At 38.8% G+C, this 16,013-nt stretch overlaps 1 protein-coding gene across 14 annotated transcripts in view; it reads right to left on the reverse strand.

Moving 5' to 3' along the window:
- AFDN (afadin, adherens junction formation factor) overlaps nt 1-16,013 on the reverse strand; it is a 113,036-nt gene that overhangs the window by 21,789 nt on the left and 75,234 nt on the right. For all 14 annotated transcript variants that reach the window (XM_063124450.1, XM_063124446.1, XM_063124444.1 and 11 more), the window contains 3 exons: nt 14,673-14,871; nt 13,449-13,552; nt 12,993-13,079 (listed from right to left, as the gene is read on the reverse strand). In XM_063124450.1, the coding sequence (XP_062980520.1) occupies nt 12,993-13,079; nt 13,449-13,552; nt 14,673-14,871 (390 nt within the window). The remainder of the gene's footprint in view (nt 1-12,992; nt 13,080-13,448; nt 13,553-14,672; nt 14,872-16,013) is intronic.

Here is a 16,013-nt window from a genome sequence, read left to right on the forward strand (position 1 = left end):
TATGAAGGTCATGGCCAACAGTTAATTTATTTCACCATAGAGTACAAAAAAAATGTCATTCCCACTGTAAGTGGTAATTTTTCAGTTGGCAATAGCTTATTTCTGCAATAAGCTAGCAATATGCTACTTTAAGCACCAAAGATGGCATGCTAGTTTAACTGAAAAATGTAATTATAAAACCAGCATTAATAAGTTGCTCTAGACAAAATGTGCTCTGACCCCTTAATCTTCCTGATTACTCCTATTATGTGGTAGATTAATAAATCAGTGTCACTTCAGTATATCATTAGTCTGAATAATACTTTGTTACACGTCTTAATAAAACAGCCAGCAGCTAATATAAAACCCTGTGAACAACTTTAGTACTACTGTAAACTTCACTCATATAGAAATATGCTGCTTATGTAGGAAGAAATTCTGTCTTGTTATATGCTTAATTATACAATTCCAGATCATAGCAAGATAAATATTTGACTGATTTTGGTTATGCAATCTGAAGTCAACCATAATTCTCCATAGTATGTATAAGAGGAGACTGGTATGATCCCCACAGATCACAAGGAACATTATATGCACATGATATATACTGGAACATACCTATTATTTTCTGTGAAATTCTCCTCAATTTAGAGCTATCACTGTTTGTAGGATGTTTAATGATAATTATAAGTGTGTTGTGATATTGTAGTTTCTTTTTAAATATTCAGCTCAGTAAACCTTCCCTGGCAACTATCAGGAATAGATACTACAAGTCCTCAAAGTACTCTTCTGACTGCTATCTGCCTCGCAATTCCACAAGTCTGCAAGAGCTAAAAGGTAGCACACTTTTGTCCATTGGCCAAGGGCCACTGCAAGGCTGTATCAAGAAGGACATCCATGACAAGGAGACCAACCTGATCCCATATATTGGCCAGAGAAGGAACAGCTTCAGGGAGCTTGCTTTGCCCATCCCTGCCAGAAAGATCAGCTATAAGTACTTTGGCAAAGTAAGAATACTGTAGAATAAAATTACCAATTCTACCAATTTAAATTTGCAACTTACCAAAGAGAATGCAAACAATGCTGATTTTGTGAACTAAAATAACCGAGAAAACAATAGCCCTCAAAGCTGATTAAGTTGTTTAATATCTATATGAAGCCACTGGGAGAGGTCATTAGTGGATTTGGAGCCAAATGCCATCAGTATGCTGATGACACACAGCCCTATCTCCCTGTGACATCTGAATCAGGTGAGGCTGTGCAAGTTCTGGACTCAGTAATGGGCTGGATGAGGGCCAATAAACTGAAGCTGAATCCTGGCAAGACAGAAGCCCTGTGGGTGAGTGGTTCCCGAGTCCAGGAAATAGGCTCACTGCCTGTTCTGGATGGAGTTGCACTCCCTCTGAAAGGCCAGGTTCATAGTTTGGGGGTACTCTTAAATCTATCACTGTTGCTGGAGACCCAAGTGGCCAAAGCAGCTTGGAGTGCCTTTTACCAGCTTCTCTTGGTTTGCCAGCTATGGCCTCTCCTGGACAGGGATAGCTTGGCCACGGTGGTACAAGCATTAGTAACCTCAAAGCTGGATTACTGCAATGCACTTTACATGGGGCTGCCCTTAAAGCTGCTCCGGAAGCTGGAGCTAGTGCAGAACGCAACAGCTCGGCTGTTGTCATGAGCTGCTCCTTTTCAGCATGTAACTCCCTAGCTGCCTATTTGCTACCAGGCCTGGTTTAAGGTTCTACTACTAGTGTACAAAGCCCTAAAAAACTTGGGACCACGATACCGGAGAGAGCACCTTCTTCCTCACCAACCTGTGCTGTCACTGAGGGAATCTGAGGGCATGTTTGTGGTGCTTCCACATGGCCCTATGGAGAAGAACCTTCAGTGTGGTGCCCCCTTCCTATGGTATTACCTGCCTTTGCCTGGCGGTGATTTTATCTAAACCTTGTTATTTTAAAATGTAAGTTTTAATGGTGTCTTTATTCCATTTTTATTCTTTTATTCTATTTGTTCACTGCTCTGAAATGTTTGAATAGGGAGCAATATATTAATATTGTAAAATAAGTAAATAAAAAAGCCATTTCTACTTAATAGAGACATCTTATATTTCTGACAATTAGTGTTATCTTCTCTGTCCCAGGCTTTCTTCCATTTTTTTCTTCAATATAACGGACATATTCAGATGATCATATCTTGGCTTAATATTTCGAGATACGAACATGACTTTTGTCTGTGCAAATAGCTTCTTTGTGGAGGGAGCAAACCAGGAAGCCTGTAATTAACCATAATTTTCCATTTCATCCAAATCAGAAGACTATGGTTACCAGTTTCCAAAGAAGCCAGGCTATTAAACAAACTTCAAACTGGTATACTATCCTGGCTCATTCCAAAACTGGCAACCATAGTTTTTCTGTTCAAATGAAATGGGAAACAATGTTAATTAAAGGCTTCCTAGTTTGATTGCTCACAACACAAACTGAAGAGCGAAGGGTCTGTGTGCCCAGGCAAAATACTCTTTCCTATCTCAGCCTATTAAGCTGTTAGTTCAAATCAGCCCAAAGTATTTTTCCAGTATCTGTAAACAAAACAAGAAACAGCACTCTTCTGGTTTATCCCTTCGTACAGGATTTGCGTTTCAGGAGCAACTATGAAAACAATTTAAGTATGTGAAAAAATACTTATACTATATCACTTGGGCACCATAATCAGTATTCAAACTGACAAAGTGGAGCACTCTGTGCTTAATATAGATTTAAAATGAAAAGGAACTGTATTTAAAAGCCATAATCTCTGAAGCTTGGATCTCTGTTGCAAACTGTTCATCCCATCAATTTACTATTTAAAAAACCCGGTAGAATGGGTATAGGTGAAGTGGTGCTTGTGGGCACCAGCACCCCCAGATGCCTTTCTTGGCATTCACCAAGGTGCCCTACCCTTCCCACATCATCAACAACATCACCACCACCACTATTATTTTCTTATAAACAGCTGTGATCACTTCAAAGTTAGGGCCTCCAGCTGCTGCCACTTTCATTTCCCATGAATGCCTCTGGGTCACATGTGAGGCTCAGATACACTGGTAGGAAATGAAGATGGTGGGCAGCTGCATGCCAATACTTTTCTTGGCAGCACACCCAGCCACCAAGAAAAAGAAGAGGGTGGGGTGGGACGACTGGGGGAGCCAGGTGGGAGAAACCTTAGAGGTATCTTAGTGATATGTAGCAGTGTTGAGTGGAAAGTAGATCTCCAAATGTCTTGGATTTCAATTTCCAACATTCTTCATCATTGGCTATGCTGGCAGAGGCTTCTGGGAGTTGAAGGCTCAAGCTCTGGAGTTCTACTTTCAGCCCACCTCTGATATATATGACCATTGTGTAAGGACAATCAATACCATTATCCTGATATTACCAAGGAAGGGAGCAGCTGACAGATTAAGAGGACTGAAGCAAGCTAATGTAAGTTCATAGCTGAACTGAGAGGTCACCCAGGCCTGTCAGTTCTTCATTTGGACTCTTACTCACTAAATGCAATGTATCTTTGGTTATTTAGTTGTGGACACAAACCACTAGGAATTTCCTCTGCAAAAGCCCCACTGAAATGTATGGTAGTTGCATAAGAGGTGTGCACAACTGACTCCTTATTGATTGCAATGGTGAATATATTGTGCCAATACAAACATTTCATTCCTGAACAATCTATTTCTATATTAAAGGGCCTTCTAATAGCAGATTGCAGTGGCTCCCAATAACTTACAAGAAAGCTAGAAGGCAATCTCCAGATAATACCATTCATAGAAATCTTTGCTAATGTTTGCAACCACTATTTCTAATGCCTAATCTTCAACAGCTGCTTCTTCCTAGCGACTCACTTCTTAAACCATGTACATTGATGGTGCTATATAAATAAATAAATAATAATAATAATAATAATAATAATAACAAACACTTTGGCTTCATACAGAGGTCTATAAAATCTGAAGAGTTTGGTGTCTTGTCATGAATGTTAACAACTCTTAAGAGATAGGTTTGACTGCCACTAACAGAAGACCAAGTATTAGTTGATGATATAACAACCAGTTCTCAGTGAGAATTACATTCTGCTTGCCTAAACACACTTCACATTTCAGGTGAACAAACTAGAAATAAATATCCACTGTGATGGAATAGCCTAATCCTCAACATCTAGAAGAAGCCCATTGTGTGTGTGTGGAGGGGGGAACCTTGGTAGCAGCATTCTTTGAAGACCAATGAAGTATTGAATATTTATCCTGGCCTCTTCCATTGTCAAGTGAAGGTGTAGCTGCTCCAATGCTTGCTTTTCTTTTCCTTCCCCATTCCTTTTTCCTTTTGTATCACATCTATTACATGAAGGCAGGGACTGTCTTTTTTTAAAAAAATAATAATCTATATAACACTTAGAAAACTTTAAGGATTTTATAAGTATTAATAGCAATAAGAACTATTTTTCTTTAACAAATTATATTCATATACACGGTTTATATGTAATGTTCCAACATCCTACGTAACCTTTATCTATATAGAAGACATCTTGGCATCTAATTGCCGGAGGAACAGTTTAAGTAGTTCTCTGGTAAAATAAGTTATCTGTTAAGATAAAATTTGCTCACACCAAAACTGAAAGCATTTGTAAACACTGGGTGGAACCAGCACAGCCTTTCCCTCTATCTGAGGGCAGGGGCTGCAATGCATGGAGGCTTCCACTCACATAAGGGGGAGGGATGACATAATTTTGCCAATTCCCCCTTCTCCCTGCAGCACCTCCAGAGCAGGTTTTGGGGGTGCAAAGGATTGCAGAGGAAGGGGTAATAGGTGAAAATTGCCTCCCCCAACTTTTGTAAGTGGGTGTGTTCTGAGAGTGAACTCTCCTCACAGGTCTCTGAATCTAACATACTGATTTCAAGGAATGAAACAACCTTGCTTCCTTATAATAACTCATTTGTTTTCCAAAGTGTTTGAGCTATTAAGAGCTCATCTTTGAGACATAGCAGCAGAACAGAAAATAAGTGTGTGTGTGTGTATCTTTCAACTTTTTCTGTACATTCTTCAAGAGACAGATTGCTAAACTGTATAATAGGATAATATTAATATCTAAACTAGTTTTTAAATTTTAAGTAAGGCAAGCTGGGAGGAAGAACAAGGTAGACACGTAAAGAAGATAAAATATGCTTCTAAATGATCATGCACCATTTTTTACAAATTCTGCTTCAAAAGAAGGGGATCAAGAGTAACTTGTACCTATGTTACTTACAATCTAGAAAAGAATTAGGTGCTGAGTCTGTAATCCTAAACACAGTTATTAGGGAGTAAACCCACTGAGCACAGTTGGATATACTTCCAAGGAAACATGCATACAATTGTGTTGTAAATATACTGTAATTGTTAGACTGTGGCCATGTACTATACACTAAAGATAAGATGAAGATTTGTTTTTGTTGTTGAAATTTACTTGGTTGAATTTTAAAAAAATAATTTCCCATAAAGCAGTGGTTTTGGTATTGCAATTTCCTAGTGCATTAATTTTCTTCACATTATCATTCAATTGTAACTTTAGAGATTTTTCCAGAACTATTGGAAATGGTTGTTGGGTTTAGTTTTCTGTATTTAAGTATACCCATTAAAAATGCTTTATAGAAAACATTTTGACGTTCTTTATGATTATGGTGGCAGACTTCAAAACAGCTACTACAACTAGCCCTTTAAACAGCTATTGTCATTGTAAAATAATATTTTTACTATAACAATCCAAAGGACATTAAAATATATTTAAGTTAGTTACAGGATGTGCTACATGAACAACATGAACAAATTTTCCAAGGTCTGTTAATTTTATTCTTATTAAGTGTTTAGAATGACAATTTTAATTACTGTTTGCAAACAGACATTCTTACAAATAGAAATCACATGCTTTTAGAGGTACTACTGGATTGTAGCTAGGTAGTAGGAAAAGAAGGGTATGTATCTTAAATCATTCATTATCTTTCAGTACTAAAGGTAACAACTGTTACTGACAAATTACAGAAGATCAAAACCTGACACTATGCATCTTATTCAAAAGTAGATAAGATGTATAGGCTTTGTGTACCATTTTCTTGTGCTAACTTCTGAAAAGAATATAATTATCTACAAATACTTAGTTGCATGTTACAACAAGAAGTGCCACATAGACAAATAATTACAGACAATTTTAAACTGACCGAATTAAAAAAAATACATCTGGAGCTATGTTTAAAGATTTACAGAAAAAATTCCCTGAATAGACTTACCAAGGATTCTGTTCTTCCAACGACAGAAAACCACATTTTAACTCCAGAAATACAACTCTTCACTCTTTTCTCAGCCCTTAACTATAACCAACACGTCAGTCTGCCAGATTTTCCAAAACACCCAGCAAGATAATTCTGAACTGGACACTGACACTGCATAGCATTTATCAACACTAGCTATAACCAATACAATATTCTGACTCTTACAGAGTCAGTCATGCTACTCTGCCTTTCATTTACCATTAAGAGCTTTATTAAACTGTAGCCACTGCCTAGGAAAATCAAGGCGGCCTTTTGTACAAGATACAGAAAATCCAAATTAAACAGGAAGTAAAGTGCTGGCCCACAGATGGGAAGAAGTCATATGCTAACCCCTCCCTTCACCCCCCTTCTCCAAGTGATATATTTTTAAAGTAAACTGCATGCACACACTGCTTCCAAATCATCTGGATTTCATAAAATGCAACCACAGTGTGGTTGGAAGTCAGGCAGTATTTAACATCAAAACATCTTTCAGGCTAAAAGCACTACATTCTGCCCTCAGTCTCATACTATTACTGCCCCTTGACCCCCAAGCAATCCAACCACCACTACAACTAAAGGAGTACTACTGGTAAAATAAATGGTACTCTTACAGAAAAATCCTGCAACAAGAATAACATCTCAGCAAGGCTACTACTGGAAATCATTCCTTCAACAGTAGGCAATTTACTCCATGCTCAGGGCTGTACTGAAAATATAGGTACTGCCTTTCAGCTCAGTGTAGCTATGCTCAGTGCTACCATTTTATATAATAACAACTAATATTCCTAACTATACGTTAAGAGTTCAAAGAATCAAATTGCATGGCTGGATTTCTAGCACTGTTTGATGTAATGCAAGAGCTTCATCCCCTCTTGTCTGTGGTAGACCAACTGCAACTTGATTGGGTGCTGGAAAATGCAGGCAAGCTTTGAACTGGAAGTCTAGACCTCTTTGGCAATGGAACTAATGGTTTGTTTTTCCCCTTCTTAGAGAGCTGGAACTATGCCTATCACATTGTTTGCATGGGACATCATTTTGCAAGGATAGTTGAACTCCCTTGGGAACTCTAAAAGTATATTGATTTGCCTTGGGCTCTATTCCTGGGAATAATTCTGGGTCATGCCTCTGAGGACCTGTTGTGCCAGCCCTTCTGTCAAATGTCAGGCTACCGTTGATAAGACACGAGTAGCAGATCATATTATTTTTTCACCTCAACTTGCTTCCTTATTTCCCAATCAGTGAATCAGATTTGCAGACACAACCTTTGATTTACAGAGGAAATGCCCTGTAGGTCTTACCTGGTCTAAGGATAAATGCTGGCAGAACATCCATCAGCATAAACTACAGGCAATTCCTTGTGTCACTTAAAATGCTTTTATAGGTCAGTGAAGAGGATGCAAAGGGATGAGGGCCCTCTGCTTGGGATACAAAGAACTTCTAGAAGTGGCTGTAGAAACAGTGCTATGAACAAGCAGTGGAAATAAGGCTTTTTAATGGGAAAGTGGGCCAGAGCTAAATGGTTCTGCACCATTTCCCTCCAGTTTGCTGTTCAGCTGCCATACCGCTTTCTCCTTGAGCCTCAGCAGTTAAATCATAAGAACTGTCTTGATCAAATTTCTGATCCAAATAACTTGAATAGATTTTAATTCTTTTCAGGAGGAAATTTGGCTATAGAAGAGGAATAGGTTGGTGCTTCCTAATCCAAAGAGGAGTCTTCTTCAAAAATAAAATAAAATAAAATATCTGACTCTTAGTGGATGAAGAGAAATGTCCAGACAACCATGAGGCAACAAGAATGAAGAATGCAGACTTCGAGGAGGAGGGTGGGAATGTCAACATATGAGGGATAATAATTATCCCATTTCTTTGTGAAACTTAGAGAGAACAATCTAGTTTTCTTCCTTCAAAAAAGACTGGAGCTGTTTTCCTGCATGCAAAAAATTATGACAAAACTCTTCAAACTAGGGACTGTCACTCATGAAAAGATCAGTGCTGATATGGCAAGGTGTTCTCTTGCATCTTGGTGGCAAAACACAAAAATGAATTAAATGCTTCTGGCATTGAATGGCATTGACAAGATCATTGTTAAATTTATCAGGTAAGAGCAAAACAATGTCTTCCTTGCAATAAATACGTTCTTTAAGAACAGTACCATCTACTGACTAGCTCTTTAAATCAGGTTCTCAATTTCACCCCTCCATTATTTGCAATGTAGTAAAACACACTATTAAAAAGAAATAAAAGTAGGACAAGTATTTAAATGGATTCCTCCTATGAAGCAACATCTCTTTAACTTGATTATTTATAATTCAACATTTTATTTCTGTTATTAATTTTTTTAAAAAAGACTACAGTAATTGGCTGACTGGATATTATTTTTAACCACACTTATACTCTTATCCTTTTTTCAAGGACACTGGAGCAGCTTACATATCAATTCCAGGTAATCTCCGATCCAGATACTTTAGAAGGATAGATGTGCTTATCTCCTGCAATACAACTATATCATATACTTTAGACAATAGGTGGAGAACAGTGGCTCTCCAGAAGTTGTTGGACTACAACTCCCATTACACATCTGACTAGGGCTGCTAATAGTTGGGAGACCAACAACATTTTGAGAGCCAGAGGCTCCAAACCCCTGCTTTACATTCATTCTCTGGACCATCGGTCCTCCACACTGCCCCTGGTGAGACTGGGGACAAGCCATTTTTGCCAAGAGGAAAGCTAACTTCTACTTCAGCTAGAAGTCCATTATAGGTGAGATGGCTCGCATATGCTCTATTCATACTGTTATGTCAGGGCATGCACATGCATACAAGGATTCCTGATACAGAATGCTTTTTCCTCACTGTTAGCAGTGGTGGGGGGAAAGATCTGTATGAGAATCTCTGGCAGAGGGAGTGGAGAGTACAGGTGGTGGTGAATTTGTTGGGGTGTGGTGCTCTCATGAGGAGTCAGTATTGTGAGCAAGATACTCCCCACTCCCATTCCCCTATGGTCCCTCCAAGGCCTTTACTGCATTCCCCCCCAGGTCGCCTTGGAGAACCATAGCTTGTGGACCCTGTTTTCTAAGGTCACAACTGACCACTTCCATTGTCCTATTTAGAGAACAGCTGTTGATGAAAGAAACAGCCCTTTTGTTTCGGCTTTTCTTGATAGATGTTGAGGAGTTTATGTTTCTCGGCCTATTCTAGTAAAATGCTGAAGCACCCACAAAGTAGTAGTGCCCCAAATGAGTAGAATCAGAACTCTTTATTTGCCTTGAACCAATAGTTAGCTTTCCTCTTTCAGGTTTATTTCCAGTTTTTCTGGAGAGTGTATTGAAATGTGCAGGTTCCTAAGCCAGTTTTTGAAGGGCTGTTGATCTCACAGCTTCAGTCTTATGTGCAGCCCCTGTAATATAGTGCTTAACTCTTGTATCAAGAAATCACCACAAATCTTCCTACAAGAGCAAAGCAATGGCACCACAGATCACCCTATAAAAATAATTTAAAACTAAGAACTAAGAATATTAGGTCTGTTAAGTAAATTACAATTTTTACAGCCTAATGTTAAAAATGAGTCTGAAACAAGCACACCGAACTCAGTGGAACTTCATTTTTATTTAAGAGAGTTTAAGATAGCAGCTTTATAATACTGGTGCAGTGCACCATCTAGTGGCTACAGACTGCTGTTGCAAAAGTTCACATTGAACTACACTACAGTTGGTATACTCCGCAGAAAAAGCAACGAGTCTGTACACATGCCTGTATATTTTTTTCCCCACCAAACAAGTCAAAATTATGAAATACAATAATTATTTTGGACAAAGACAGTGGTCATATCTATATCAGTGTGTGTGTGTGTGTGTGCATTTGCGTGTTTTTCAGATTTAATGTTTACAAGGGGCTGTCTTCCCACTTTGTTTCCTGCGGCTTGGCTGCATTGTGAGATTGTTTGTGGCACATGATGTCGTGGCCAGCATTCCCAACCAGCTGCTTCTGCCTGGAAAAGTATCGGAGAGTCCATTTACTCCATCCTTTTTATTTAAAGTGGCTCCCAGGCACTTGATTTACAGTGTGCCCCGTGCCTCCGCATTAAATCCTGGCATGCCCGCAACCTTGCTGTGACCTTGCTGTCCCTTCCCCCATTCACTTCTTTAGCATTCCCACTGAGAGATGCCTATGTGCTTCCTGTGTTAATTAACTCTGGAAGCTTGTTAATTCACTTCTGTGATGTGGTGTTAACTCCGGAGTTGCGCAGCTCTAGAGTTCCAAAGGGTCTGTGTTGATTCTCTTCTGTGATGTGGTGTTGGCTCCAAAGCTGCACAGCTCCACAGTTAGGAGCTGCGATAACTGGGTTCCTTGATGTAATGTTAGGGCTGGTGCAATACTTTTTGAAATAGGGTTTATTTGTGCCTGTGAAGTAGTTTCATGGGGAGTCAGTATTGTGGGCAAGTTACTCCCCACTGCAGAGAAAAACCACAATGTGCATTTCTCCCGTCCTCATGAAGATGAAGCCCAAAAGATGATACTTAGGTTTAAACATAGTCAAAATAATTTAGTCAAAATAATTGTATTTTCTCTCTCAATATTTTTGGGAAAATCTGCCCTGCTCACCTGAACATTCACCTTCAGCTTCTTAAAAAAGCTATACCAAAGAGCCCTATGCAATGCATGTCATACTTAACTTATCAGATGAAGCAGGGTGGGCAGAAGGTAGAGTGGGATCTATTGACTCTGAGTAATTTGCAGAAGGCCCCAAATGTTTTCTGACTTCCACATTTCTAACAATGGCAAGAAGTCTCCCCCACTCTAAAGTGAGGATGATGAAAAGAAGAAAGCTTGAGGGGGAGATCTGGAGTGGATTTTTGTGTCTGAAAGCTCAGTCCTGGTACTGAAACCAAACTCCTGCATTAAATAAATGTTCAGAGGCACCCTTTTGCTTAATCCACTCCCTGAGTCACCATTTTGCATGTGAATTCACTTGGTGAACCTTGTGAATTCCAGCAAAAGGCACAGTAGTTCCAACAAGTCTGAAGTTTGCCCACCTCTGAAGTAGAGGAAATACTGATCTGAAAAGTGTGTCAAACTTGAGCAAAGTTATTCTCATATGAAAAGGAGGCATGCCATACATTGAATGAAATTCTTTGATTTGGCACTCAAAATACATACTTTGCTCACACTAACAGATTTCATTTATTCCTTTGTTTTCCAATAGAAAAATCTGAAGGCACTACACTGGTATTTGTCTTGAGATGATGACAAACATCATGGGAAAGAACACCAACTCCTCTCATCCCAGCCTGCCTTCTTATTATGATCAAGTGGAGACGTTTTTTTTCTGTGTCTCACCTAAAGATGGTGATGCAACTGGTTGGGGTAAAAAATAGGTCCTTCTCAATGGCTACACCAGTATTATGGAACATCTTGCCCCCTAAAGTTTGTTGGGCCCCTCTCTGATTTGTCTTCCACTCATTAGTGAAAACTTTTTTCTTACCAGCTAGATAATATTTAATCTAAAGATTAAATTATAATTTTTTGTCTGCCTCTGTTATGTTTTGTGGATATTTTTTAAGTATGATATTGTGATAGTAATTTTTTTAAGCCACTTTGAGTCATGCATATTTTGAAGTGCAGGAGCTCATCATGACAGTCCTCATAACCACACTCCCAAGAAGTGTCCAAATATTCAGGCAGCTGGGTTGAAGCATATCAACAAATTAATTCTACAAGTTTTCATCTCCAACATGAACAGGATGGTTTTTTTTAAAAGCTAATGGGACTTAATTGCACATTTAAGACCAAGCTGACCCAAAATACTTTGCCTTACAACAATATCATTGCTGGGAGCAATATATTATTGCTGGGAAAATGAACTTCCCCCCAGTTACTTGTGAGAATTGCAGCAAAGCTCAGAGAGAAAAGGGAATTCTGAGGTGAATGGCAGGACTTTAGTGTCCCTGCTAATTAAAAAAAAATGCCAGCGCTATGTTCCTCCAAGCCCTGGCTTCACTACGCCAATGTGGATATGCATCAGAAGGATGGGGTTTGTAGATCACATGCTGAATATGAGCCAACAGTATAATGTGGCTGCAAAAAAAGCAAATGCTATTTTGGGCTGCATTAATAGAAGTATAAGCTTCCAAATCGAGTGAGGTACTGGTTCCCCTCTATTCGGCACTGGTTAAGCCTCATTTTGAATATTGCATCCAGTTCTGGGCACCACACTTCAAGAGGGACGCAGACAAGCTGGAGCGTGTTCAGAGGAGGGCAACCAGGATGATCAGGGGTCTGGAAACAAAGCCCTATGAGAGACTGAAAGAACTGGGCATGTTTAGCCTGGAGAAGAGAAGATGGAGGGGAGACATGATAGCACTCTTCAAATACTTGAAAGGTTGTCACACAGAGGAGGGCCAGGATCTCTTCTCGATCCTCCCAGAGTGCAGGACACGGAATAATGGGCTCAAGTTACAGGAAGACAGATTCCAGCTGGACATCAGGAAAAACGTCCTGACTGTTAGAGCAGCATGACAATAGAACCAGTTACCTAGGGAGGTTGTGGGCTCTCCCACACTAGAGGCTTTCAAGAAGCAGCTGGACAGCCATCTGTCAGGGATGCTTTAAGGTGGATCCTGCATTGAACAGGGGGTTGGACTCGATGTCCTTATAGGCTCCTTCCAGCTCTACTAATCTATGATTTTCATATAATTTTTTTTTCATACCTTAGCAGCTACAATGCTCAGACCCATCCCATTTTGTTTTTTTAGTGTCACAGTGATGATCTCAGGTTCCTTCCTCAAAGGTTGAGCCTGCAGAAACAAAATATAGTTCAAACTCTGAATTCCTCAATACTGAGAACAGTATAGAATATACTCAGTAAGAAATCAGTTTGGATATTTTAATGAAATTGCAGGTAGTCTACTCCATGTCAGCTTACCTGCATGTTGCAACATTAGGAATATGAAGACTCTGAAACAGTTTCAGTGTAACACTACTATATATTACAAGAAACATCTAGTAAATCTAATCATCCAAATGTTTAACTCTCAACTGTTTAAGCAACAGATTGCTCTAAAACATTACTCCATTCAGTCATTTAAAGCTGTTGCATGCCACTAAACTTCCACTAAACTTCCATTTATACACTGTCTTATAGTGCCCACAAGTTGAGTACTTGCCAGATCAGCATTCTCTTGTAAGAGATGGCTTTCATAATCTGCACCTTCAAAATATATTGTCCAAGTTCCTGGGGAACGTGGATGAGGTGTCAATCTGCAAAAACCTGGATGAGGAAGACAATATATAACAGCAGGTATGTTACATATTCTCAAAGAAGTTAATTAGGAAATTTGTCTACCAAAAAACAAACAAAAAACACTCCTACCATGTATATGTATGGCTTAGTACTAAAAATTGTGCTGATTGTCAACTTACCGGGTGCCTTTTAAATCAGCACAATTTCTTGGCTTTTATTTCATCACCAATACTGCTCCCTCTCTAATGACCTAACATCACAACAGAGTGCTGAATCCTAAAGATCTTACCTACATATACATGTTAGTGTATTTAAGTAAACCGCTTAAAGTCTGTTGCCTTGTATCACATATTAACAGCTGTAGCAACATCCTTTATAGGTTCATATATCTCAAAGCTGTTGACGAACCATAACTACTAATACGAGTATGTAGCATGAAAAAGCAGATAAAAATACTATAGAACAGCTTCCAACTAATTTGAGTGTCAAGAAAAGCCAAAGTAAAAATTTGCAGAAACAATAAAAATGTTATTAATTGACATAACTGGTGCACATTATGGTAAGAACATTTTGTAATGGGAAGGATTGTTTTTTAAGCATGAACATTATTTTCAGCCCCACCATTAAAAACTCTTCTTTCGTCCTCAAGTAAATAAATTCTAAATTGTTGGAGATAAACAAATATCGCTGCTCTGAAGAAAAGCAAATTTTGTTACTAAAAAGGCTCAACATTTTTTAGGCCTAAGTAACAAGATTTATAGTGCATGTCTACTCAAAACGAAGCTTACTCACAAGTAAATACACGATTGCAGCCCTAGTTAAATAATATTTCTCAGACATGGATGATAGTTTTAACAGAAAAATGATTCATCATCTTACATAGTTTAAGAGGCATCTTTTTGCATATATGGGTAAGATTAAGTAGCCAACACTGAATGCATATCAGTAATACAAAATTGGAAAGGAAGACACCACTTTCTGATGTAAGGGGACAAATAAAATCTCAATAACACGAATAAACAGCTGACCATGGTCACAAAACAGTGACAATAAGGAATTCCCAGAGAAACATCTAAAATATAAGAGATTTTATTTAGCCGAATCAAAGCAGAGAATATAGCTTCTAAGTCAGGACTAAAGGACAAACCTCTTTGGCAGAGTGGATCTAAAAATTCTTGTAATCCATTTGGGATGTTTCTGACAACATCACACGAGTAACCATCTTCTGGCAGAAGAAAAGGTAGCTGCAGATCAGGATCCTCTTCTAGTTGTACTTCTCTACCATCACTACGAGCCAGCTCATCAGCAGTATTTTCTGCAACAGCTACAACGTTTTCTATTAACTCCTGGAGGAGCAGGGGGAGAAGCGTACTACTTTATACATGAGTATTCAGGCATATGATGTTATGATTCTATACTTTAGCTACCTGAAGAGCGAACATAATTATCACGAAAGATACTCGTGTTTAAGTTGGTGTCAGTTGAAGCAAATACAAGTGGCAAAATGTTTTATTCTGATCAACAGAACCTTCTGCGGTTTAACTTCAATAAAATCCTGCAGGCACTTGTCAAAATATGATACTTCAAATTAGAGATGTCTATGAATTTATGATCAACAAGGAACAGAAAATTACCAATGAACCTCAACTAAAGACATGGCATAGTTGCATTCAGTTAACAAAAATCTGGAAATTACTAGATTAGGGAGGCTGAGTGGTCTTGTGGCAATTTATATTTAAGAGTTGCCCAGTTGTATATGTATATGATACGTATGCATTGGCTAAGATCCAAAGACCTTCTTTAGGCACACCCAAAATCTTGAGCATGTCCAGTGGGATATTTGACTTCTCTCTTTGAACAAAACTATCTCATGTCAAGGCACAAACTACTTCAGAAATGTTTCACTTTCAACCACCAAGAGCACCTTCTCTTCTGCTGCTCCCAGACTGTGCAATGGCCTGCCAGAGGAGACTCATCAACTTAACAGTCTACTAGCATTCGAGAAAGTTATAAAGACTGATCTTTTCCGGCAGGCCTATCCAGTGGAATTTTAAGATGTTTTTAGAATGTTTTTAACAATGTATATTATGTTTTAATTCAGTTTTATGTATTTTATCGTTTATTGCTGTACCCCGCCTCAATCAAAATGGAGAGGCGGGTAAGAAATAAATGTATTATTATTATTATTATTATTATTATTATTATTATTATTTATTTCATAGAATCACAGAATAATATAGTTGGAAGGGGCCTACAAGGCCATCGAGTCCAACCCCCTGCTCAATGCAGGAATCCACCTTAAAGCATCCCTGACAGATGGTTGTCCAGCTGCCTCTTGAAGGCCTCTAGTGTGGGAGAGCCCACAACCTCCCTAGGTAACTGGTTCCATTGTCATACTGCTCTAACAGTCAGGAAGTTTTTCCTGATGTCCAGCTGGAATCTGGCCTCCTGCAACCTGAGCCCATTATTCAGTGTCCTGCACTCTGGG

The sequence above is a fragment of the Elgaria multicarinata genome, chromosome 4 (genome assembly GCF_023053635.1).
Source record: "Elgaria multicarinata webbii isolate HBS135686 ecotype San Diego chromosome 4, rElgMul1.1.pri, whole genome shotgun sequence".
NCBI classification, from domain to species: domain Eukaryota; kingdom Metazoa; phylum Chordata; class Lepidosauria; order Squamata; family Anguidae; genus Elgaria; species Elgaria multicarinata.